Below are 27,334 nucleotides of genomic sequence, written 5' to 3'. Positions count from 1 at the left end.
GCCTTTCTCTCACTACCTCGGGGTGGAACGGCCCTAGGACCACAGAGCCTGAAGATCAGAGTGCATCCCCGCAGAACGTACGAGAAAACACAGACATGCACACAGAGACACACACACTCACACACCCAGGGAATCTCGTGTATTTAACTGGGCTGTCCTGTGCTTTTCGTGTAGATGTGGACAGAGCCCCTAGCATGTACCGGGGCAGCCTCTGTCTGTGAACCTGGCATCTCCAGGCAGCAAGTCTGCAGTCGGGGCCCATCACAGGGTAGTGTCCCAGAACTTGGGGGGCGGCCTGCTGCAGGAGGCCCCCTCGGGTTTCTTCAGGAGCGTGGGCTTCTTGCACGGAGGTGGCGGAGGTGCCCTGGGCTCCGCGTGGTGCAGGATCTGTGGCCAGTCTCCTCTCTCCTCGCAGAGTTTCCGCCTCCAGTCCAGGAGCTCCCGAAGGGCCACGCTCTCATTCTCGGACAGCCTCAGCTGATGGATTACCTGGGGGAGGGAAGCAGGGGGGAAAAAGAGCAGCATCAAATACTGTGAAGGAATGAGAAGTATAAGAGCAACACCTGGATGCCAGGGCTCTGATGGGGTGGAAAGAGACCTTGGACATCTCTAGAACTTCCTGGCTCTGCTGCCCTGGGAAACGGCATCCAATGCAGGTCGGCTGTGAACTGCCAAATTAGGAGGATGAATGGAACTTGGAAATCAGTTAGGGTAAGTACCCTGGGGAACAGGTGAAGTACCTCCAGTGATACAGGAAAGAATCACATGTCTGTTTGCCCTTTGACCTCTCTTGTTATATACATTCTTACGACATCTTGGACTTTTTCTTCATTGAATGTATCATGATTATAATTCTGTCTATATTAGATGTTGCTGGATTTCTTCAGCTGCATCCCACTCCAGGCTCCACCCCTCTGTCTACGCACAGTTACTAGTCAACACCTTTTAAGGTCATGTGACCCCAACTCTGACCATCATGCATTAGCCCCAGGAGTCCACAGACATGGGAACTTCAGGGGTCTTTGCAGGAGGGCATCACCGTGTGCAGGTGTATCAGCTGCTTGGTCTGGCTTCCTTGGGGTCCCTGAAGAGAGGCAGAGCTTGCCCCCAGGGGCAGCTAGGGCATGTGGGGACAGGCAGGCTACATGCTGTGGGCTCTGCCCTCTGCCAGCAGCCAGTCATCTGGAGCAGCTGCACACTGCAGAAACCAAATTTTCTGTCAGCTCTGTAGTGAGTATGCTGGTTTAACAAAATGAGATTCTGGACATCAGAATGGGACTACTGGGGAGAATTCAGAGAGAACGAGACAGCCTCAAGGCACCTACTACTTTGTTCCCACATCACTTCCATGCTTTCCATCAAGATAAATGAGAATAAAACAAAGCAGGGCATGGTGGTTGGCTTATGTGAGGATAGTCACTTGAAAACAACAAGACCATCCATGTTCTATACAATTCTAAAGCCAACACCTTCACCTGGACACCCAAGCCTCTTGTTCACCTGAGAAAGAAGGTTTTAAAGCCTAGAATCACAGAAATGGCTGAATGTCAAGAAACAATGTTAAAACACAGAAGCTGGGAGGTCAAACCCATACCTGAAGTACGAAACTAGATTTCTGGGCTGGTTATTAGCAAAAGGAATTTCTCCCAATTGAAGCTTAGACAAACAGTGTGCAAAACAGGCCTGTGACCGTCCAATCCCCAAAGCAACTTCCAGGCACTGATAGAAAGTGAGTGGCTAAAGCAGTATACCCCCCTTAAAAGGGGGTTTCTCTCTGGTCCCCAGGACTGCACCAGAATGACCCGGAAGTCAGAATTCTCCTGCTGAGAGACTCTTGTGGAAGCCAGATTGCCTCTACTGTCAGGGAAGTGAGCCAAGAGAGCCGGGTGGGAGGGTGTGCATAAAATTAGTTATTTAGTGAACACTTCAGAATGCTAAAGATGCGTCAGTACTTTTCTAAGCCCCTTACAAATATTAACTCATGAAATGCTCCCAAGAGCTCTACAAAGTGGTGCTAGCATTTGGCAGATGAGGAAATTGAGGCACAGAGAGGTTAAGTCATTTGCCCAAAGTCACACGGAAAATGGTGGAACCAGGCAGTCTGGTTCCAGGGTGTGTCTTCCTATTACCCCACAGTACTTGTCATTTGCCCAATAGCTGGTGTCCAGGACCTGATATATGCCAAAGACCGGCATCCCTATATCAACTTCCCCTTTACTTCTTTTTCTCATTGGGATTTGAGTGAAATCTGTGTGCTTCTTTCGCTAACATATCTTAGTTCCTCTATTTTCTCCACTAGTGGATGCTGTGGTGATTACATTTAGCTTCAGTCTCATTTCCTCATTGGATATTGAATATTTGTATACATGTTCTTGGCACACTCAGCATATAATAGCCATCTCTGAAAAATACAGTCCTTGGATTTATTCTTATGGAGAATATTTAATTGATCATCTCAGTAGATTATTTTCCCAGTGCTTCCTTGAGATACCATCTTTCTGAAGTAACACAACTTAATGTTGATCTATTTAGAAATAAAACAAGGACATTTTACTTCTGTCTAGGATGTTTAGGTCATGACAGGTTACTGAACCCATTGCAAAAGTGCAAAAATGGGATACATTACCAAAAATCATAATTTTGAAACAACAGAAAACTCTGGCAAAACTTTGAACTAGAGAAACTAAAATTCTGGATGGGAAGAATCTTTCTGAGTGAATAGATAATCAAATAATTAACAGCTACTATTTTTTTCTCCTGGGGACATTTGCTAATTCTGAATTCTTCTGTAGGCTCTTTCTAAAAGAAAGAAAGTCCATGCCATATTTTGCAGTTGCACGGGAACAAGAGACACAATTTGAAAACTTGAGGACCCTCAAATGCATGGTCATTTTCCCCAAAGGACATTTGTTGAGTTTTTCAAGTATATGAGCGAGTGGTGCCTTGAGTCAAGAGCTTATAAAAAAGCAGAGGAAAATCTCCTATAGTGATAGAGGTGCTTCAGAAGCAAAAGTATGACAGGGAAGATGACAGCCTCAAGTGCCTGACTAGTCTCATCTTCAAGACTTGCAGATTTTGAAACTGAGTTGGGTGCACAGCTGAATGGGGCCTGGATCTCTGAAGGGCAGAGCTGGAGCTACTGTAATGTTTCACTGCTGATGAACAAACGCCTGTCAGGTTCTCAGTCCAAGCACAGGAGGGTGCAGACTAAGGATGAGAGGAGAACCAGAGGGAGCCTGGTTTTCCATCACTGTGGAATATTTGATTGGATTGAGGTGACCACCTCTTATCTTTGCTTCCTAACACAGGATGGTGGAATCGCCTCAGGTAGAAAACATCATCAGTATTGTCTATAGTTTGTTTACACACAATGCTTAGCATGCAATTAGAAATTACTATACATGGGAAGAGATAAGGAAATCTACCCCAAATCAAAAGATAAAACAGATTCACAGATGATCCAGGTTTAGAGTTAGCAGATAAAGACTTTAAAATACCTGTGATTAAATGTTTAAAAGAACAGAGAAAAAGATGGACAAATAAAAGAAGTAGCAGAGTAGACATAAACAGAAAAGGAGTAGCAGAAGTATTGATAGAAGAGATATAAAGAAAGTGGCAAAACAATATTCAGAGATAAGTTTCCAAAACTTGTGAATGGCACCCACATACATATTAAGAAGTTTGGTAAACCACGATAAATACACTCCACCACCAACAATAAGAAAATAAGGCAAATCATATTAAAAATGCCAAAGGTCAATGACAAAGAAAAATGTTTTCAAAATCTACAAGAAAAAACACAATACCTTCAAAGGAGCAACAATGAGAATGAAAGCTGACTTCTAAACAGAAATACTGGAAGCCAGCAAACAATGAATCACAAGTTAAAGTACCGAAAGAAAGTAATTCAACCTAGGATTCTAGACTCAAAAAAAAAAAATCCTTTAAAAATGAAAGTGAAATAAAATGTTATTGGACAAACAAGAACGAGGAAGTTTGCTATCACAGATCTTGACTATTTTTTTTAAGGTGAAGAAAATGATCCTAGATGAAAAAAAATGGAAATTTAAGAGAGGATTAAGGACACTGGAATTAAATCCATGGATGAATACAAGTTATGTGTTTGGAAAATGTCTTATAGACTTTAAGTCATATTAGAACAATGCGCCAACAATAACTGCAAAAATCAGGAGGGGTTACATGGAGTTCAGAGGTTCTGAGTTTCTAGCAGTATTAGGAAAATGACAGAAGTAATACAATTTAAGATGAAATAAATCAAGGATTCATGCTTTTTTCTCTAGGAATGTACAAAAAGAATAATGATAGAATGTATAATTAACAAATTATTATGAAATAATAAATTTCAATTAATCTAAAAGAAAGATGCAAATATCTATATCTATATCTGTGTCTGTAAATGGAGGTCAATTCCTAACAAAACAGAGTAAAGCATAAAAACAGAATCCAAATCTCCACCCTGCAGTTGATGCTGCTCTTCTGCAGCCGGCTGGCATGTGTTGTATTTGTTTTCATGCTGTTGTGACCACACACTCTGTCCTCTTATCAAGCACAAAATACACCTATTCTATAGTTATTCTCAATCCTAAACTCTTTTCAGCAGCTTTTCATAATGACCAAAAATATACACTAGGTGTGACCCTCTGCTAAGACCTTCATTAACAGGAAAGATTTAGAGATTGAGTCACTCCATAGAAGCAGCCCGATCTGCTGAGAGTGACTTTCAGCAGCTGCTGATCTGAATTAGGCTTGTGGGCAGGGATTTTGACATAAAATGTCCCAAATCCCCTGAGTCACGGCTTCACTGAAAAAAAAAAATGCTCTCTATCCTTTCAAAGCTTCTCAATGTTTACTAAAAATATCTGAATTCCCAAGCACATTATAAAAGGTGAAACTTATACACACAAAGCATTAGAAAGCACTTTCTTAATGAGGGTATCGATGTCTTGAATAATGTAGTGGGTACAGAAGAACACCATCTTTGAATCCACCACCAAGAGCTCTCCATGCTTCCTTGATAAGCAAAAATTTGACTGATGTTTGCAATAATCAAACTAATGCTCAGAATACACTCTCCTTTTGAGAGATCCCATGAAACTTTGTATTACAGAGATTAATAGGTATTGAGTAAAATCTAATAGGTATAGAAACAGAGTTGCTGGAATGGCATAAATGAGATGCTAAAGTATTAACATTATTGATCTCCATTTAAAAAAAACACAAAGAATCTTCACAGGTTATGCCTTAAATGAAGGTTAAAATTCTGTGTAAGGATATTTGAGAGGTCACTACTTTCAACACAATGAAGTTCAAAGGGTAGTTTAAAAAAATGATCTGTGAGACAATAAACGGATCAGAAGATGAGGACAGGATGCCCTGACTAATGATGTTTAATCTACTTTATTTAGATTTATTAAATGTATCAGGTTATGAGGCACAAGAGTCGTATTTGTCACAGGCAGTGACAGAGGTTTACTATTTTAGAATAGCAACCAAATACAACTATGAATGTTATTTAAATTGTGGTCAAGTAATAGGTGAGGAATAAAAAAGTATCTGCAATATTATCTAGCACGGTAAAAACATCTAAATCAGTGTTTTGTCATTCTTTAAATTTCATGTCCTATTTGTAGTAACAAAAACCATTAGAGCTTCCCTTACCATTATTTGTTATTTCACAACAAATTAAATATTAGCATTAAAAAGGCAATAATGATTTTGTAACACAAAATAGCTTTGGTATCAAAAGGGAACCATTTCTTTTCATAAAGAGAAGTGACTCTGGGGCTTAAGGATGCCACTGGCAGTGTGGGCCTGGAGTCAGCTGGCTTCACCCAGGTCTCATTGATCCTGATTTATTTGGAGATTAAAGGATGTCATATTGGTGTCTTTTAACTTAAATCTTGCTCCCCATTGCTTTAAAAGATATAACTACAGCCCATGTCACCACTTCAGATAGTTACTTCCTTACTTATTTTCTTTTCTGGCATGTTTTATAGACTAGTGTTTGTACATGAAAACATTCTCTTTCAGAACCAGAAGGCAAGAGCTGTAGTTGGGAAAGTAAGAAGTGTTCCACACCTAGGAACCTCTGGGTTCTATGTGGTGCCACCTCTGTGTGCCATGAAAATGACTAAAGCCCTGCTTTTAAAGGAATTTTTAGACATGCCAATGACATCAGTGCCTTAACATGCTGCACGGGGCATGGAGATGGGGTACGTCAATGAGCGGGAGGTTTTCTAAAATTTTTTTTCACTGTTTACCTGGGGAAGGGGGCTGTATGGAGGAAGGTCTGGAGAGACTTCACAGAGGTGGTGGCTTTGATCTGAATTTTGAAAAATGAAATGGGCACCGGGTAGAAAGGGGGAAAGAAGGCACTTCCATGGGGCTTGATGTAGACAAGCACCAGTAATGACACTGAACTCCATTCTCTAACAGGGAATCACAAACCCACGGGGACTTGGATTCTGGTGTGAACAGGGATGGGATGGTTGACAAACCAGGACTCTCTAGCCAGGGTGCCTGGACTGGAATCCTGAATCTGGCACCTAATGGTTGTGTAAACTGAAGCAAGCCCATCAGCTTCCACACCTGTAAAGTGGGTGCACAGTAATCATCTACCTCAAAAGGACAGATGTGGGCTACTTAAGAGTGCCCTAAAAATGTAATGAGTGCCTTATAAATGCGGGCAATTATGATCGTGTCATGGCTAACTCTTTGACTTGAGAAAATCCCTAAACATTCTGAATTATGATGATCCTGATGACTCCATCAGATAATGTTAAAGGAAAGTACTTCTCACAATGTGTGGCCCTATAAAAATATACAATAGTCTTCTCCTTCCTTAGTAACAAGAAGATTTCAAAATACTGAGCAACACACTAGGCTTATAACATAACTAGGATTTATATATGATTTACAACTAAAGAAAGTTATGCAAGAAGAAGGTCTAGAAGTTTTTTGAATCTTAGAGTAAGATATAAAGGGCAGTAGTGAGTAGTTTAAACAACAGTTAACTGTTTTGGAAACTGGGATTTGTATATGTATTTTCAGGGGTCCTCAAGTTCTTGGGACAGCCTAAACTTTTTTGCTTTTTCATTTGTATGTGCTTGGGATCACTTGAATACCTACTTTTTAAGCTAGCGCTCAGTGAGATTTAATTTTCTGACTTCGTATTTTATTTACAAGCAGATTGACACAGTTAATATTGTTTATATTGTTTCAGGTTAATGAGAAAAAGGTCGATGGATTTGATATTCAAATAAGGCACTTTCCTCCAGTAAAAAGCTAAGTGATTTGACATCATAGGGTAGGTTGCCTAGCAGTTCAAATAGAAGTGATAGACTGGGATCAATCAAAGGCACAAGATGGCAGATCTGTACCAAAGTTCATGGATTTGAGTCAGTACCAGATTCATATTTTCAATAGTAATTTCATCTAAAGAAAATCATACCTAATATAAATGTGAATTTTAATGTTTTCTAGCTTTTGTAGGTTTTTGTTTCACTCAATTTGTAAATTGGCTTTGATTTTATAGCTGTAGTAAAAGCTAAAAGGATAAAGAGATTTTACATAATGATATGTGTATACACTTAATTGACATTATATTATTATTGAAAAAGGGTCATATATATTATAATATGCAAGTGGGGGGAAATTCTGATCTAAGTGGGTAGAATTCCCTGTGAGTAAAATTAGTCACTGCTTGACAAGACTATGGGTGTCCTTTAGAGTCTAAAACTGGTAAATTAGTAAATTAATCTCTGCCCAGCACAGTGCATCCAATGCACTTACGTAGAGGGTCTGGATGGAGTCAGTGTATGAATGCCAAGATGCATGTTTGAGAAAAGGGACAAATGTCATCACAGTGTATCAGACTTGTGGTTTCACTTTTTTATAAACTTGGGGGGTAATTGAGCACCACACCTCCATCAATTTCTGGCAAGGGAAAGGAAGAGAGTGCCTTTGAGCAATGCCAGACAGACTGTGGATGAATTCTCAGACTTGAGATGTAATTCACATCTCACAGATTCAGATAAGGCCCTTTCAAACACTGTAAAGCCCTGGGAATGTACTAAAAATGCTCTGCTGCTCTGAAATCACACAGGGTGTGAGGTGCCCCGGACTCGTTAGTTACTCTGAATTCAGACCTGCCTACATGGGTTTGAATGGTTGGTGAGAAGGATCATTGAAGAGCGTGGGACAGTCACCCTAGACTTCAGGGTGGCCAAATGATGCAATGCCTCGAGCAATCAAATAGGCTTATCCTATTCTACTGTCTGAATGTGTGTCCCCCAGATTCACATGTTGGGGTCCTACACCCAAAGTGATGGTATTTGGAATAAGGCTTTTGGGAGGTGATTGGGTCATGAGGGTGGAGCCCTCATGAATGGGATTAGTGCCCTTATAAAAGAGACCTCACAGAGCTCCCTCACCCCTTCTGCCCCGTAAGGACACAGCCAGAAGTCTGTGACCTGAAAAACAGACTTCACCCAACCACTCTGGCACCCTGATCTCAGACTTCCAGCCTCCAGAACTGTGAGAAATAGAATTCTGTTGTTTATAAGCCACCCAGTCTGTGGCATTTTGTTACAGCAGCCAGAATGGACTAAGACATCTTGTGCCCAGAATTATTATTTTTGGATGTCATGGGGGAAAATGGTACTATTCTATAACAGGTGCAAAACTCAGGCTTCTAGAAAAGGGCACACACTATCTGTCAGCTTAAATGTCTTTGAAAACAAATTGTTTGGTGGAGGATCTAATAATACACTTGGAAATTATTCTGTGATTTTTATTTGAAAATCTGACACCTGGAAGAGATCTGGAAACTTCAGAGCTTAGCGTCCACTTGGTTTAAGTATTTACTGGGAGATGGGATAATGTGACTCCTCCAACACCACTGGAAAGCAACACCTGAGGCACTGCAGGTAGGCTGCACTTAAGGGGTGGTCAGCATTTTAAATTGACACCCTCCTGTCAGTTTAGACCCCCTAAAATGTGGCCTGGATTGCATATATAGCCCCACTTTCTCCTTTCTGCCCTTATGGAAGGATTGAGCAAGGGAGAAGCTAAGCCATCCATGTTCAGTAAACAGGCATGCCTCTGATCAGCCCACGTCAATCTCCCAGAACATGTGAACAGACACACAGATGATCACAGTCTGAAGTCATTTCCCTATGGGCTAGGATCCTCAACCTGGAACAAAATCCCTTCCTTTCAGCAGATATTTAACAAGAAGATTCCTTAATTGAAATTAATCCTTAGAAAATAGTGTTACTTAAGACACTGGTGATTACGACCTGGACAACTCAGGATAGGGTTAAAAATAATGTGTTTTTTTCCCCCCTGTTATTGAGAAAAGTCTTGTTGATTTGGTATTTAAAAGACATGAATCTAGACTCCATCCTCTTCACCACCCCCCAACTCCAGATTTGTAAGCTGTTTTGTGTCTTCTAATGTCTAGGAGACAGCAATTAGACGTGAAGATAGAATTTGACTCAGTGACCTCTTGCAAGTTCTACATCCCTAAGTGGGACTTTTATAATCTGTGCACTTACCTTAAGGGGTTAAAAACTACAAAATCTCTCACAACCCAGAGGGAAGCACAACATTATGTAAAGGCTTAATGAGGTTTATTACATATATATCTACTTGCTAATTTTTAATGGTTTTCTATTGTGTCATTAACAGAGTCCTATGACATGAACTAATTAAAAAATGAGATACAAATTTTCTTCACTTCCTGTGGCTATGCATTTCTATGAATAATATTAATAAATGTAAATTAATAATTTGCTGCTGATTTTTACCTTAAGTCTTTCCCTTCTAGGATAAAAATAGTATTTGTTAAATAATTCATATGTAAAATCATGTTGCTGTTCATTTGTCACAGCATTGATTTTTCTATTGACTATTCACCCAAAGGTGAAAAGAGGCATTTACTGACATTTATGGAAATTAAAAGAAGACAGCCTCTTGGCTGACTGAATAGTGAATATCAGTGTTTCAAATGCAAATTCTATTTCCACTCATGCTAACAAAATGTTGGAGGAAAAGCATTAAAAAATGAAATTTGAAAATCAGTTTGTAAAACCAAAGTTTACCTAAATAGATCCCAATGACATGGCTTAAAATGAAATTTGATTCAAAAAGTCTCTGATTAAAGGGTTGTGTATCTCCATACTTTAGAAAAGAAAATCAAGAAAATGATCTGAAAGCAAAACAGCATTTCTGGTTTAGGCAGAAGAGAGTTGATCCCTCTTAATTCAGAAATAGTCATTTAGACAGCAATCCAATTAAGTTCTTTCTTGCTATTTTGTCTCCCTTTTTGCCTATGGGTTAAAGAAGGGAAAATATCCCTTAAAAGGAACAGGTTCTACTGGAAACAAGAATATATCTGGACAATAGGCAGTGAGGGAAGGAAGAGAGGATTTTTTTTTTTACCTTATCTGTGCAAGTTGATTTCTTTAAAAAAAATTAACCGCTGTCCTTTATTTTTATAATAAGTAATATTATATTGGAGCACATTTAATATAATTTAAATGGACAGTTATTTGCATTTTGCAGCTGATTTTAAGTCCAAAGTTAAGAATAAAAATGGACTCTGATGAGTGGATGCACGTTTCTCCCTACTGATGGAAAGTTATAAAATAGAAACTCATGATTGTGCATCACACGACAATTAATTTGTGACATTTCAGGATATGGATTTTGTATGAGTTCTGGTCTCTTACCTCAATTCATTTAAAAACATGGCAGTACCAGTATTAGTGACTAGAAGATTGTAGCAAAAACTAATAACATATATTTAGAGTACATTTATAGTAATGACATATTACAGTAATGGGTTCAAATACAGAGAATACATGGAAAAACATAAATCTATTATAATGGAAACATAGAAAGTAAGAGTATTACAATTCCTTTAAAAATATTTTTCTTGGGATTATATGGGAAGCTCACTGCAAATACCAGGAGGTATTATTAAGGACAAGTAATCTACTCGATTTTCTCTCTCTAAAGAATAAGTCTGTTTATAAAATTTGCTTGTTCAAAAATCTTCAATGCCGCCGCCTTGTCCTAGACTAAAGAGTCAAGTCCACACACCTTAGCATGTTACAGAAAACCCTGTATTTTCTGACCACACTAATTATTCCAGCTTCATCATCACTCACCCTCACATAGACTCTATATGTCAATTCAATCAGATGTACCCAGAACACACTCTGTAATTCTATTTATCTTCTCTGTAACAGTGCCAGTTTGTATGCCCAGATACAGAAAGCTCTAAGGTTTCCAGAGCCCATTTCAAGCATCATCTTCATGATCTTGTTTCATATTCTTAAAGCATTTTCACAGGTTATTCTAGTAAAATCTCATAACCATGTGAAATAAGCAGGTTAAGGATTATTAGCCTCTTCACAGATGCTGAAATTCATCTTTAAGGCCCAAACTCACTTGGTTAGTCAGTGGTAGAGTCTGGATTCAAATCCAAGTACATTGAGTTTAGTCAACCTTCTTAATCACATTGACTTCCAAGAAGTTTTTCTTGTTCTGCTAATCAATGAACACATGTGCTTTCAATGACTGTGAGACAGAAAGTACCGTCATGGGGTCTATGGGACTTAGAATTGCGCAGTATGACCTGCTCCCTCAAGAGGCTTTCATTTGAGTATGAGCAACAGGACATAAAAACATAAAGAGTTAGATGAATAAACATGCTTAAACAGGACGTCAGTGCAAAATCTTCATGAGGAAGCACAGCATTAGCTGATTAATAAATTACAGACACAACTGATTAATAAATTACAGACGCAATGACTGTTGTTGGAATACAGAGGAGACAGGACTCATTTCAAAGCCAATATGGCCAAGAGATTTCTGTTGGGCTGTGGGATTTGTTTTGGACTGAAAGGATGAGTCGGACACACAAAGAAGAAAGGCAACTTGGGTCGAGTGGGATAAGGAATGGTGCGCACACTTTTGTTCACGTCTACATGGACAATGACCGAAAAACACGAGAGAGAAAACACTGTGCCATGTGGTGTACAACTTGAGAGTTAGCTTTGAACTAGTAATGCAGATGTGAATAAGTCAGAAAGGAGATAAGATATAGGTATGAAAGTGAGGAAAGCAAGGGTCACAACCATGGCAGATAAGCACTCCACAGCCTCCAGAGGATGGAGGGTCCAAGTCCAAGGATATTTAACCCCACTGTCCAAATAGCCAGTATCTTCACTTGCATTGCTTTGTAGGGCACAGTTTACCTGTTAACTTATTCATTTATCAAAATACTTATTTCCGGAAACAATCACAATCTGTGTTATGGTATTAAATATAATTAAATAAGAATGAGGAAAACCACTTCGTGAAACTGAATGCTAATAAAACTATTAACCCAATCCAAATGGATTTTAAAAATCAACTATATTTAAGAAAAGGGGCCTAGTTTAGCAACTCCACTGACCGTGGAACTCACTGCATGGGGGAAACATCTTCTCTGTCCTCAACCTTGAGTCTCCCTCCAAAGTTTAGTTACCAGTTAGAGTCACCCGCTTGAGAAGGAGAGACAAGAGAGGCAATTCCTTCTAATCATTAAATGCACAAATAGGTCCTAAGAGTATTAGACCATTTCTCCAGGATGCCCAGTATATTATAGGGGTCTGACTTTGTCCCTGAGTAAAATAAAGTCTATTGATTTAGAGGGATTTCTGTGCGAGCAGTTGTTAAGAATTACAAGCTTTGGTTTTACATATTTATGACTTGGTGGGGACACCAGTGATCATTATTTTGTATTAAAATGTCTGATAAGCTGCATTCCAATAACCCTATCATCAGAAGACATGAACAGGCATGATTTTTACTACCTTAAAGAATAAAGATTGCTAAATAATAATGGAGGCTAAACTTAGTGAATTAAGGACTATAAATAATGCTCAGTAGCAACACATAAAACATTAGGCCAAATAAATGAGAAAGGGTACCAGTTTACGTTACCCAAGATGCTGTAACAGACAAACCACAAATACCAGTGGATTGACACAAAATCCACCCATTTTAGCCTTGTTCATGTTAAGGCTAAAATGGGTGTTTCTGAGCAGTGGATGGATGACCTCCACGTTGTCACAAATGTACTCTGCATCTTCCAGGGTCTTGGAGTATTGTGTATCCAGCTTTTGGATGGGAAAGGTCATAAAGCACTCACAGTCCAAGGGAGGTTTGCATGGGCCAAGGCTGGAGGGAGCGCACATCAGTACGGCTCCTGCTCCATTGGCTGTATCTCAGTCACATGACCACTCCCAACCACAAGCATGCTGGGAAACGTAGTCTAGCTAGGTGCTTCCAAAGAAATGGATTTGGTGGGCACTGTGTCTGCCAGGGGTGGTGCCTAGGGGTCAACGACTGTGTCTTTAAGACATAGTCATTGCAAATCGTGCGGGTACAAATGCTAGAGAAAATAGAGAAAGGAAAAGAGATGTCAGGAAGCATTAGAAAGGAAAATAGATAAGATTCTGCCAAAGTAGGCAACATACAAGAGCAGATCTTTTTAATCAAGACTCCTTCCCCAAAATAGATATTAAAAATCACCTGCAAATGTATACAATTAACTTAAATCCACTTGGGCTTCAAAATCTAGGCTTTTTATGTCATTGACTTCATGACACTTCTTCCCAATATCATAGTTCATCTGTTTTAGAACCTATTTCTGACTCTGTCAGAAATGACAGTTTCAAATAATAGTGTAATCATAGAAATCAGAGAAAAATCAGGTCTTGGAGGTCTACTAAGGTCATAAAATAAATTCCTTTACCAAGGTTGGCTAGATTACGTTTCAGCACCATGGAAAACTTTCTGTTCCTTTAGCCTAAATTTTGCTTTCAAAGTTGTCAGGCCCCATTAATGTACAGAGCAGTACACTTAATAAGTCAGAAACTCTGGTGCCCAGGTTCCCAGGTATCAGTCTTCCAGTTCTCTGTATCTGGAGCAGGAACAGAGCTATTTGTCTTATATTTTCCACTTATAGAAAAGGCAAACCTGGTTAACGGTTTTGAAGGAAGACAATGTAATACAGTCATAACTGGGATTTTACATTTAGCCTCTTGCTGTCATTTATAACTTAAAAGTTCCCTTTTTCTAGAATTAACACTTATAGCTAATGGTAATTTCTACTGCTCTTCAGGGAAACATCTAGTCGTATTGCAGAATGGAGTTACTCCATTCCAGCCACGCTGGCCATCTTGCAATCCAGGCCAGCTCCTGTCCAGGGTCTTTGCTCCTTCCCCACCTGGAGTGCTCCCCTGACCTCAGCCTGCAGAGATATCACAAGACCTTTCTCCTTTTTAAAAACATAGTCACCAAGTATACTTCAACAAAACAAAGAAACAAAAAACACATAGTTACAATTCTGAGTTCTCGTTCCTTTCATATTTCTTAAAATTGATTTTTCCTCATTGATAATAGTCAATGTCATCCCTGGAAAAACATTCTGCATTTAAATACATTTAGGGTACACATATGGTGCAATTCTATGAAGGAAAAAATACAAAATATAGGATTTGTTTGTGTTATTTTCCAAGTTTCTATATATCTATACAGGACATGTCCCTTTCCTGTTGAAAACACTGCCATTTAACTCTTAACCATCAAATTAATTTACTGCCTTCATTGCTTGCCCATAATATGGAAGTCACGAGTGGTGCATACTGATTTCCCGAAACCTCAGCTGTGTGAAGAGCTTTCTATGATAGATCTCCTTCGGTTTGTAGCTTACAAGTGAAATACACATATTTCCTTTGGAAATGGTTATCTAATTTCGATTCCCCACCATGTGTTTTAGAATTACCCCCTTAACATTAAAGGAAAAGTGTCTACACTTTGTTATTTTATCTAACACACTGTTTCTTTTCCATGCCACAATGTAGTTCAAGCAGTCCATGGGACAAATCAAATGAATATAGAAAGAAAGCATTGGGTTTATTGGGTGATCTGCAACTCTTCTTTTCTTTGATATGTGACATTACAAAAAGGTTCCTTTGATGGTTCAGTAAAACAAACCACATAACAATTTGTTTCTTGATGTGGATCAACTGCATATTGATTCTGTTAGGGCTTTCACTGGCGGCTGTGACAGAAGGGAGTAGATATTTATTAAGCTCTCAGGCACTGGATTGCCACTATTTTATCAGAAACCATCAATGATTTCTTAAATTGAATATTTGAATATTACAGATATTAAGAATAACTTTTAGTGCTCTTTTAAAAAGCCAAAGAATATAAAAAATTTTGGCAAGAAATACAATAAATGCCCACAACGAAAATCGAAGATTGTAAACCACACAATATTACTGGGCAGAACAGATAGATGAGAGAAATAAAATGTCAGGAAGTGAAATCTGGTAAAGTTAAAATGAGAATGTAAATACAAATTAACTGTGCTCAAATAAAAAGTAATCTCATTTTTCAATGTCAAGCGTGGACCCCTAAACAGATGTGCAAATAGCAATTTTATGCCGAGGGCAAGCACTGAGCACTTTATTTCATCCATCCTCTCTGCTGCCCTCCTGCCTTCAGGCCCGCCCTCTTCTGCTCTGCTCAGGCTTTCACTCTATTTATAATCCGTGGGCTCCCTGTGTCAGGTTACCTGGCCCCCTGAGTCAGCATTGCAGTCTCAGCACAAACACGAATAAGTCCTCTAGGCTGGTGGGTGTATTCTCAGTATTTCATTCAGTGCTGAGTCTCTCCCCACTGACTTACCTCTAAGGGACTGAATCATGCCAAATGGTATAAACTTAAAAAAAATGATTTCACATGTTACAAAATGGCAAGTAGATAAATGGCATGGTATTTTTATACACTGTCTAATTCAAAAACCAACATGGCGTGGCTTCTTCAACCTCTGCGATTCCAGTTTTGAGAACTGAGAAATGCCACAAAGCCCCCCTTCAGGACTAGGATGTGAAATTCCACGATGTCACACTGTCACTGCTGGTTTACCTGTGCCCTGGGGTGCAGAAGGACATGAATAGTTCGCCTTGGTTCACAGCCTGGACCTACCAAGCCTTCTACATAAGGAGCATAAATGATCACAGCCACATACTCGATCCGGCTAGTGTCTCAGCTTTTACTAGTTCCAAATTTTTTTTTTTTTTTTCGGTACGCAGGCCTCTCACTGTTGTGGCCTCTCCCATTGCGTAGCACAGGCTCGGGACACGCAGGCTCAGTGGCCATGGCTCATGGGCCCAGACGCTCCATGGCATGTGGGATCCTCCCAGACCGGGGCACAAACCCACATCCCCTGCATCGGCAGGCAGACTCTCGACCACTGCGCCACCAGGGAGGCCCCCAAATATTTTAAGCAAAATTGATTTTTACTACTTTTACATAAAGTCCTTACATTTTGCAAATTAATTTTTAAAATACGATGGAATAGAACATAAACTACATTTTCTATATTCTGTACCTTGAGAAAAGAAGCTATTAATGGAGGTTCTACCCCTATTAGAAAATTGTTTACATCTACATTAAGAATAATGCACAATCTATGTAAAACTTGAAAGATGAATGGATAAAGAAGATGTGGTACATGTATACAATGGAATACTACTCAACCATGAAAAAGAACAAAATAATGCCATTTGCAGCAGCATGGATGCAACTAGAAATGATCATACTAAGTGAAATAAGTCAGAAAGAGAAAGACAAATACCATATGATATCACTTATATGTGGAATCTAAATTATGGCACAAGTGAACCTGTCTACAAAACAGAAAGAGACTCACAGACATAGAAAACAGACTTGCCGTGGCCAGTGGGGAGGAGGGGAGGGAGAGGGATGGACTGGGAGTTTGGGGTTAGTAGATGCAAACTATTACATTTAGAATGAATAAACAACAAGGTCCTACTCTATAGCACAGGAAACTATATTCAATATCCTGTGATAAACCATAATGGAAAAGAATATAAAAAAGGAATGTATATATATGTATAGCTGAGTCACTTTGCTGTACAGCAGAAATTAGCATAACATTGTAAATCGACTATACTTCAATTAAAAAAATAAAGAATAAAAAATAAAATTTAAAAAACCCTTTGATATAAAGTAAATTTTATAGATAATAACAATAAAATCAGATTAGTGTGTCTGTCAAAATTCTTCTTTGCAAGCAACAGAAACTAACTCTAACAGGTAGAAGATTTATTGGAAAGCAAAATAATTGGACGTGAAGTTAAGGACAGGTTTGGCACGTGGGCTGCACCCAAGGTGAACGCGGTGACCGCAGTCACAGCACAGGCTAACATCTTTGGCCACTGGAGGGAGCCACTGTGGCCAGATGACACCCCCATGGCGACATCTATCCTCGTCCCTTCCATCGTCTGTCTCTCAACCCATAACCCATGGTGGATAGACAGAGCCCATCTCACATGCATTTATCCAGCTCTCAAAGGAAGGGAGGAAGGTGAAATCTCTCTCCTTATATTATCATGGTGGTAGGCCAGAAGCTTAAATATGTGGCCAGCAGCTAAAAACACAAACCACAAATGTCCGCTACAGCTACTTAAAATTTTCACCTTGACCAAAACTTCTTTAAATTTTATGTAAAAGTTGGATGACTCCTCCATTGCTTTTAATGTCATGGTAAGCTCACTCTCAGAAACAAGACATAGGATCTTGACATCCATTCAAACTGTGGACACTGCATTTTCCCTATGACCTCTGGCAAATTACTAAATCTATTTCTTGTTTTCTTTATCTACAGTAACACCCAGACATTTTATCTTCCTTAAAGGGATTTCATTAAAATCACTGATGATGCTAATTAAAATATAGACATCCTCAAATAGGAATTCAATTTTTAGTCAACATTTAATTTTATTGCTACATGCCCAATCAGTTCAGGGCTGATTTTATAGAATTCTTATTTAATAGCATTACTAGAAAATCTAGAATGCAATATGCCTGTTTGTGTCCATATTTCCTATATAAATGTCATACAATAAGCATTTATGCTGAGAGATGTGTGGCCATTCAAGGCATAGTTCCACATAACTGTTATAGGTCCCCAACACTGACACATGTGTCCTGCCAGGAGAATGCCCACACCAGGCATGGAAGAAAATGAGCCTGGTTTTCCATTTCCTTGAAAAAATGCTCTGTGAGATAACTGGAGATTATTTGCATTTGAAAACAAGCCCTCATTGAAAACTGGGAATGGAAAATTATTCCTGGTGATATTTCCCATCTCTCTTTGCATCTTAGCCAAATCCATGAAAATTCAGAGGGAAAGTTCCAGAGATGTCTATTTTATGCACCTTCTTTCAAAATTAACCCTTTTCTCTAGGAACCACATTGTAGTGGGAGCCCTGGGAAGGATGTATCTATCCCTGTGCTCTAACGTATAGGAGCCAACCCTATAATAAAAATCAAGCCAATGTCCTTTACAAGCAGGTTCCCCCGTGAATTATCATAGATAAAGCAGCTGTAATGCTTACAAGGTAAAGTAAATGCATCTCTAAGGAACAGAGGGGAGATTAGGACAATCTATTATTGCAAGCAATCAGCATTTTTTTTTCTATTTCAATGCCTATATATCAGCGTAAGTGATTTCAGCATATTGTCTACTGTAAGATTTATTTTTAAGATTAAATTATTGATTTTTCCCACTAGCTCATCGGTGTTATTTTAAAAATCCCAGCTGGTAATATAACCGTGCCTATATAATGTCAAATGTTCAGATGAAAACAGATCTTTGGCTGGATAGTTGGTTTCATGAAAACATCTGAATACTTGACTGAGTTTTCAAACGATTTTAATGTAGATATTTGACAAAGCAAAAGTTGTGCTGTAACTTCATAAAAAATAATCTTGCTGCTAAAGCAATAATCTTTAATATACTGATAATAAAATCTTTGATACATTGTTGGTTGTGTACCACCTTCAAAGCAAAGTCATATTTTTTGAAGATACTTATTGAAAACAGTATTTTAAAATTCAACATAAAAAGGACACTAAACTATTGATATAAATCCTTTATTCTTTCTACAAACACTAGAGTTTATTTTAAAGTGATAATCCTCTTTATATTGGCAAAATTTTTGAGGCCAAACATATTATGCATATATGTGAAATTACTGAAGCACATCAAAACAGTTTTGTGAACTGCAATCTCATTTTGATTTTGCAGTGTTCTGATCATATGATAGTTTATAAATGAATTTGGATTACATGGAATTTGAGGTGGAAACTGAGAGATAATGGCCATGAAACCACAGGGGCTTCAAGCATTTTATTTCCATGTTGTCCTCACTTACAGCCTTCCTATTTCAGCTGAGGCCAAATGCAGGAAATACTAATACCATTTAGCAGATGCAATATACCCTTCACCTGACAGTGATTTTAAAATGCCACTACATAAATTATGTCATAACAGTTCATATGAAACCATCTAATAATTTTTATTTGTTTTGGATGTTCTTCTTTTTTTGAAACCAGCAGAAAATAGAGAGCAGTCAGCTGATACAAAGGGAAAGAGAATATTGAGGTGAAGAAAGTTACAGCAGAGTTGAAAATAACTGTGTTCCCTAGTCCAATAAGAACAAACACTCTTGGTCACACCTTCATGAATCTCTTGTAGGAATTTAACTTCAGTTACCATAGCAAAGGTAAGCATTGAGGGGTCATTACCTGAGTGGTGTGACTCTCTCTATGTCTCTGAAAGGAGGAGGTCCCACTCCCAGACAACCTGGAGAATCCATCATCTTCAGGTAAACCTATGGAGGTCAACACAAAATAGCCGTTAAGTTGTGTGTTCTTTCCCCAAATAAAGTAAGTCGTGTACTTACTGAACAAATTAAAATGGTGACATTTCATGGATTGAAATGAAGGTCAGTAAACACTCATTGAAAAATAAATTTCCCAAGACAGCATGGTAACGCCAGGTATTGCTGGAGTTCCATCTAATCAAAGAGGAAATGTATTGGCAAAAAAAGATGAAATGATAATGAAGAAATATGTCATAATAGCACAGACATGGGCAAAGAAGTGCTGGAGGGGAGAAGGAAAACTTTTCTAGAGACTGAAAATAGTCTGATGAAACACCGATGGGGGAAAGAGAAGCCTGTGGGCAATGGAGGGTAAATGGGTCCCTGCGACTGCAGTTTGCTTCCCATTTGTGGGGTAGCAGGGTGGCTGAGAAGGGATGGAAGACAGATAAGACGCCATCAAGTCTACGTGTCAGATGAACTTTATTGACTATCGTTCATTCTACACCCAAAGGAAAGGAGGAGATTGGGCGAAATTCCACGCAGAAAAGGTCAGGGTAGCTGCCCGATCACAACAGACCAATACATAACCAACCCTATAGGCTCAGTGGCGGGTCTGAGGCAACTTATATCTCCCACGATACAGAAGTGCCTTCGAGGCTCCAAAAGGTTATAGTAATTATCCCTCGTGACCCAAGCAGGGTTTTTCATCGTCAGCCTGGCTGACGTTTTGGGCTGTATCATTCTCTGTTGGGGGTCTGTCCTGTGCATTGCACAGTGTTCATCAGCATCACCTCCTTAGCTGTGGCAACCAAAACTGTCCCTAGACATTGCCAAATATCCCCTGGGAGGCAAAATCATCCCTGGCTGAGAAGCACTGTGAGAGAGGGATCAATCAGGTGACTTACTGATAAAAATGAATGGATTAAAAAGTAACTATCCAATGAAAGTTCAGCCTAGACAACTTTAGATTCTGAAGTGATTTCTCCTCTCATCTGAAATCATAATTAACCAGTATGGTATAACTGATTAAACATGTACATGATTCCTGACTTAAACACCATTAGAAAATCACTCATATTTTTCCAGTTAGAGAGTTAGTTCTGCAGAGAAGTCCACAACATCCTGTTAACACATAAGAAGTCTTCCCAGTTGATCTTCTTGATATATATACAAATACCTTGGCATGGAAGGGTTAGTTCATTGAGACTGGGCAGGAGAGGGCCAGTATCTGGGAAGTGATAGACACACGGATGGGTGGTCATGGGGGGACTGGGTCTTGGTCAAAAGCAATAGCAATGTCTAAAGTTGCCCAGGGGAATACTGTATGGAGACCCAGGTAGCAGGTGTGGGGAAGGCTCCAATCAAGCAGTGAGTGTTAGAGTGATCAGAATCAATACAGAGGAAGGGTGGCTGGAAATCCAAGATCACACACAGGTTGGCATTCCAGGCAACTAGATAAGCAGATAGTCACAATAAAATGTATGTCCAGGTAGCAGGGCAAAGCTAAGAGTTTGGGATTCATGTGAGAGGGGGATGAAGCGCCCACTGACACGCAAGACAAATATCTGCTGCTATAGAATCCGGTTCACTGGACGTCTTACAGAGACTAGGGACCTGGGGAAGGAGAAGAGTGCTGTGATCCATTTTTAAAAACTAAATGATCAGTTAGAAGATTGCTCGCTGAATCAGAACAGAAACTCAGCTTAGTGAGGATCCAAACTCAGAGCCAAATCATTAGCATGAACTGCTTTACACAGTGTCAACTAAATAAAGTTAGGAAATATCTAGGTCACCCTCTGAATAAGGCACTGGGAAATGCGCCAAGACTCAAGAAAAGGTCTGCCTCCGAGGATCTCAAATCTTCATGGTAATGCTTCTTAAGCAGAATACACAACAGAATGACTTAAGGGTTCCACAGGGCACAGGTGGCATTGAGATGGATCTGGAGAAAGCAGGGAATCACTCTGGGTGAGGGATTAGAGGAAGAGTGACGGTGGAGATGCCAAAGGCTGTGGACCTTCCAGGATGGGGAGAATTTTGAAAGGTGAGCAAGGTTGAGGAAGGTCAGCTTGGCCAAGGGAATGGAAGAGCTGAAGCATCGTAACATGGAACACAAGATGTCTCCACGTCCTGGGGGTGGCCTGTAAGATGGCCAAAGTAGGGGGCCTGGAGGGTGTACTCCAGAAATTAAAAGCGTCACCTAACACTTCACAGAATCTGGCGATATTTGAAGGCAATGGGTAGCACTGTAGATTTCTGAGAAGGGCTGTGGCACCAGGGTACCTAAGTGGTGGGTGTAAAGGCATCTCTTACCTGTCAACTAAAGAAGGGTCAGGACAGATAGAGTCAGTGTTGGGGGTGGGGATGGAAGGCTGGGTGGTGACAGAGAGAGAGTGACAGAGAAGAAAGGGGTACTGGAGAAATTCTGGGAATGTCGTTTCCTCCTGGTGATGCAGGAGGTGATGGGGCTCTAGGGGAAGACGACTCTGGGGTAGCACTGACCCTGAAGGTCATAGCAGGGAGGTGAGAAAGCCCGGTTATGGCGAATATGCATGGAAGCGTGAATCCGGAGGTGCAAAGGAATAGCCGGAAGCACTGAAGGTGTAAAGGAGATTAGAAAAGGTAGGGTTTCTTTTTTTGGCCAACAAAATCTTTTATTTTGTTGCCATATTAGAAGCAGTATGTTTTAAAGGCAAATGATCTAAAAATGACACCAAAGACACACACCATGAAGGAAAAGAAAATGTATCAATACTTCTATTTGAAACTTAAAAATAAATATACTTTAAAAATATCAAAAAAGTAAAGTGCAAATTAAAAAAGAACAACATAGAACATTTAAATACACCAAATAAAAGGCTCTATTATTCTTAAAACATCCTACAAGTCAAATTAAAGAGCCTACTCTCATATTTTAAAATATGGGCAAAGACTCTGTACAGAAAATGAGAGACTATAAGTGACCACTAAATAATAAACAAGTTTATTTTCAGTAAGTATTCAAAGAAGTGCACATAAAACTACAATAATTAACCCATCTTATCTATCAAGACAACAAATATCTCAAGACTCTTTATTACAGAAATTTCATGTACATATAAAAGCAAAGAGAATAGGGAGTGAGACTCCATGGACCCATCACCAAGCTTCAGGATTTTCAGTATTTCAATCTTGTTTCATCTACTTCTCATTATCTTTTTAAAAAATTACAGAAATTATATTATTTCACCTGTAAATTCTTGAACATGTGTCCCTCATGTAGCTAAGGGACATTGTTACACAAAGGCATCAGAAGAACCCCAAAGCCTTGGGGTAGAGAATCCCACTGTGCTTTCCCACAGGGTTGAAGACCCCTGATTGGTGCTGGGGGCACATTCAAGGTTCATCTGAAGCCCCTTATTTGTTGACTTCCATTGGAAGTGGGGTCTCCGTCACAGAACCATTTCTCAGGCATACTTATAAACCTGCTCTAGTTTTCTCAGGGCACAGCCCTCTCCCAGACCAGACTCTGGGGCAATAATTCCCAGCAAATACAGTTCTACGCCCCTCCTTCCATGTACGCTTTCTGCGGCAGCAACAGCATGCTTCCCTTCCCTTGAACTCTATCCACATACCCCGACTTCCATTCATGCCAGAGGCTCCGAATCATAATGTCTGAACAGCAGTGTAGACCATCAAAATGATCTGAGTGTTTGACTATACACACGTGGGTACTTGGGTCTATGTGTAAACAAGTCATAAGGCATTGATTCTAGTATTATAGCCTGTGTGGTCTTGGAGGAATTAATTCACTGCCTTATACCTCATCTATGTCATGTACATAATTCTTGTTTTTATTGGATGAATCCTCAGGGATCTTCTAGCTCTAAAATATCTAAGCCTTTTATGATATCTGTGTATAGGTAATATTTATTGAGCACTAATTTTAGCTAGCTAGTAAAATCGTATTGATACTAAATCCTCATAACAATCCCACAGGGCAGGTCCTTTGATTGTCCCCATTTTTAAGCTGAGAAAACTGAGAATTGGAGAGGTTAAGTCATGGTCTCAGGGTCATGGAGTTAGTGTGCATCAGCCCTGGGTCTGAGCCCAGGCAGAGAGAAGCCATGCAACGCTGCTAGGAAATGGCAGAGTCAGCAGTTCCATCCGCCATTTTCAACCCGACTTCTCAACTACAGTGGAGGAAACTGAATTAAATGAAGTCCAAATTAGAAATTATTCAATATGACTTCAAACTATCTTTAATGAAAAGGAGGAGTGCAACAGGGCTTTCTGAATGCCTGAGGAGCTTGCTTTCTTAACAAACCTATCTTCTGCTGCTCAAAATAGATAATTGAACCATATTCTAGATTGTCAAGTGAAGGCTTGCTTCCTCTGGCAGTTTGGCTCTGAATCAGAAAGCAGTATGAATTCCAAAGAGTCTATACTGTTCCTATAAACAAGACGAGGTTGTAAAACCTATATTTGAATACATTTCATGGATTCTAACCAAAGGCTCCTTCGCTAGGGGTCGGGATCTTTCCTGAGCATGAGTGAAAAAAGCCATATTCTCCAAAGTTCCCAGAGTCGATGTGGTCTGGTGCTACCATAGCACTAGGTTCAATGTGGCCTTGGAGTCTATGTAAAGAGTGCAGAGATTCTGGTCTTGTAAATGGCCTCACCCAGTACTTTATTGCCATAGATTATCCTTACAATGCACCGAGGATAAACACAGCACAAAGAAAGGACAATCTTCAGAGAAGGTAAATGTAAAATCAAATATACTGACTGTATTCTTTAATTGTCATTTTTTTTCTGATGCCCAGCGATAAAATGTGTAGTCATCAAGCAGCAAGAAAGAAAATCATACTGAACATAAAATGGCCTAGATAGAATTTGTCACATCTTTATTTCCCTACTAAACATCTTTAGATTCACAATATTTTGTTTGATATAACTACAATGTTCTAGCACTAAAAAGTGTTCTCTAATCTAATGATAAATAACCACAAGTCCAGGGAATAATTAAATATACAAAAAAAGATCTAAGTCTGTGTTCGCATCAGTAAAAGGATGGCAATTAAAGTAAGTGATAGCTATAATTACCCACACATAACTATATTTCAGCAAATGAACAAACAGATAATTATTTCTGGGAAGCAGAGGTAGCATGCAGATACTGGCACTCCAGAGAAGTTGTTTCCTTGAAAATAACACTATTTCTGATTCAATGAAAACTTCAAGTTATTTTAAACATTTATTCCCATCTCGTGCCTTTATTTAGTAAGCATATTGACTATACGCTGTGAATTGTGAACCAGTACGACTAACCGATTTGAGTTATAATGACCATGTATATATCATGTGCTGTACATATATAACATCTGAACAGTTTTTATCATACCGACCAGGAGAGGTTTTCTGACTCTGGCCCCAGCATAGGACTTACTGGTTCTTATGAAATATGCAACATTATTCCAATCAGTAAATGCTGTTACTGAGTGCCTGCCTGAGTATCCAGAGCATTGTGCCGGATATTTTAATAGTCATGGGAAGGTTTCAGGAACCCAGAAGCTCATGGGGTCCACACAGGTAAATCAAAATAAACATGTCATGTTACTTTGAAAGACTGAAATCCCAATTGAAATAATTTTCCTTTTGTTCACATAGCTCGAGATTTTCGAGTGATCTTCAATGAACAACAACGCAGAACTAGCTTTATTTTAAAATCTGGTCTCTATAAGCATTTAAGGGATAATGTGTAAATCTCTGTTTCAGGGTTTGAACATACACTATCAGTTACATACTGAAGTTTTGAAGCCTGATATTCCTAAATATTTAATTTTATATGATTAATTTCAGGCAACATATTCCACAAAAATTTCCATTTGGTCTAGAGGGTTTTTTGGTTTGTTCCGTTGGTTTTGGGGTTTATTTTGATTTTTAGAGTAAGACTCAGAGTTTTTTGTATTAAGTTTTCTAGGACCATTTACCAAGCCACAGTTTTTGGCTTTTGACTCAAAACACAGACAAATTAAATATTTTGGTAAAGGGGAGTGACTATTTTCTCTTTCCCTGTGGTAGAATAAGCATCACCCAAGGTGAGCTAGGGAGAATGGCAGGGAGTGAAAATTTAATAAAAATGAAAGGATATATGGTTATCTTTTTAAATGTTTGTGCATTCAGTTTTTATCATCCAATATATTTTAAATTCCCTTTTGTTTAGCAGCTATCCTTAAATACTCCAAAATTGAAAATAAAAATGAATTAATTACCTTCTTACTAGATATATGCAACCTTTGTGAAATATTCTCTTATCACATACTTTTTGACTATTGCTATCACTCAAATTCCATTTTTATTATTTTAGGAATATTTAATTTCGGTATAAGGGTATACAATGCTTTGTTATCCTTTTTGTAAAGGGTTATCATCAGAGATTTCAGAAAGCAATGGTTTTAAAAGAAAGATTATATCTCCATATTTCCATCTAAACACACACACACATAAATTTGAACATGACACATTAACATGGAAAGTTTCACAAAATGTCTATTTTAATCAAGTTGGAGTAATCCATCATAAACACTCAGTTTTATTTTAAGGATAGAAAATCAGGAGATAATTCTAATATCCAACAAATAGGGCTGGGTTATTTTAAATCACCTGAGTCCTATCTGATGAGATGTTAGGCATCATGTACAGTTAACAGCCAACTGTAAACAATGCAGATCTGCATTTGTTGACCTAGAGATATACCACATGAGATTTCTAAGGGAAAAAAAGCAGATTGTTAAAACCACATGTACAGTATAACTCAAGCTTTATAAAAACAAAACCAAACATCTTATATAAACACACACATATACTTGTATGAAAAAAACCAGAATTCTACACAGTGGAATATTAGACATGTTTTGGGTAATGCAAGGAATGGGTAATGCATTTCTGGGTAATGCAAGGAATGGTAGGTTTTACTCATTGTTTATTCTTTCCTGTATTTTCCAAATTGTCACATAAAACATGTACAGCTTTTATAGCCTGCATAAAATTAAAATGCCAGATGAATAGTAATATGTTGTTGAAGAAGAGAGGAGAAAACTTAGGAAAGACCCATGCTCTGGGAACGTGGGAACCGGTACGTCTGTCTGTTCTTGGTAACTGCAGTTCCTTTCCCTAGAAATCTTTACCGCAGGTATAAAAATCCTTCTGTATCTTCCCAGTGTCATTTCCTCCCATCGTACCAAAAAGCCTCTGTCTTATGAGCCAAATACTTCCAACCAATCGTTACATGGAATCCCTGCTTAATATGGGGGGAGGGGTAGCATTCAGAAACACTTTGGGGCTTTTTCTCTGTGTGTGTGTGATGAAAACAATTCTTTTCCTGTGTGCCAACAGAACACTCCCGGATTACCCTGGGGTCCTTGATGCTAAGCTTGAACAAGCCCTGCCCTAATCAACTACCCACCCCATGACTCCTTCCAAGTAAAGCGTGACTTGTGATGAGAATTGTCTGGCTAGATTTTCCCCAGACCCATTCACCCTCTCCTGCTGGGCAGGTCAGCAATGAA

The 27,334-nt window shown here is 39.1% G+C and overlaps 1 protein-coding gene across 1 annotated transcript in view; it reads right to left on the bottom strand.

Moving 5' to 3' along the window:
* Positions 1 to 261: 261 nt before the first annotated feature.
* Positions 262 to 27,334, bottom strand: part of MYO16 (myosin XVI) — a gene marked incomplete at both ends in the record, with an annotated part of 418,949 nt that continues 391,876 nt past the window's right edge. Inside the window, 2 exons of the mRNA XM_082602366.1 lie at positions 262 to 489; positions 19,705 to 19,790. Of these exons, the coding sequence (XP_082458492.1) occupies positions 262 to 489; positions 19,705 to 19,790 (314 nt within the window). The remainder of the gene's footprint in view (positions 490 to 19,704; positions 19,791 to 27,334) is intronic.

This window comes from Mesoplodon mirus (genome assembly GCF_964341445.2).
Source record: "Mesoplodon mirus genome assembly, chromosome: 17".
In the NCBI taxonomy this organism is placed as follows: Eukaryota; Metazoa; Chordata; class Mammalia; order Artiodactyla; family Ziphiidae; genus Mesoplodon; species Mesoplodon mirus.
This window is presented reverse-complemented; position numbering and strand designations above follow the sequence as displayed.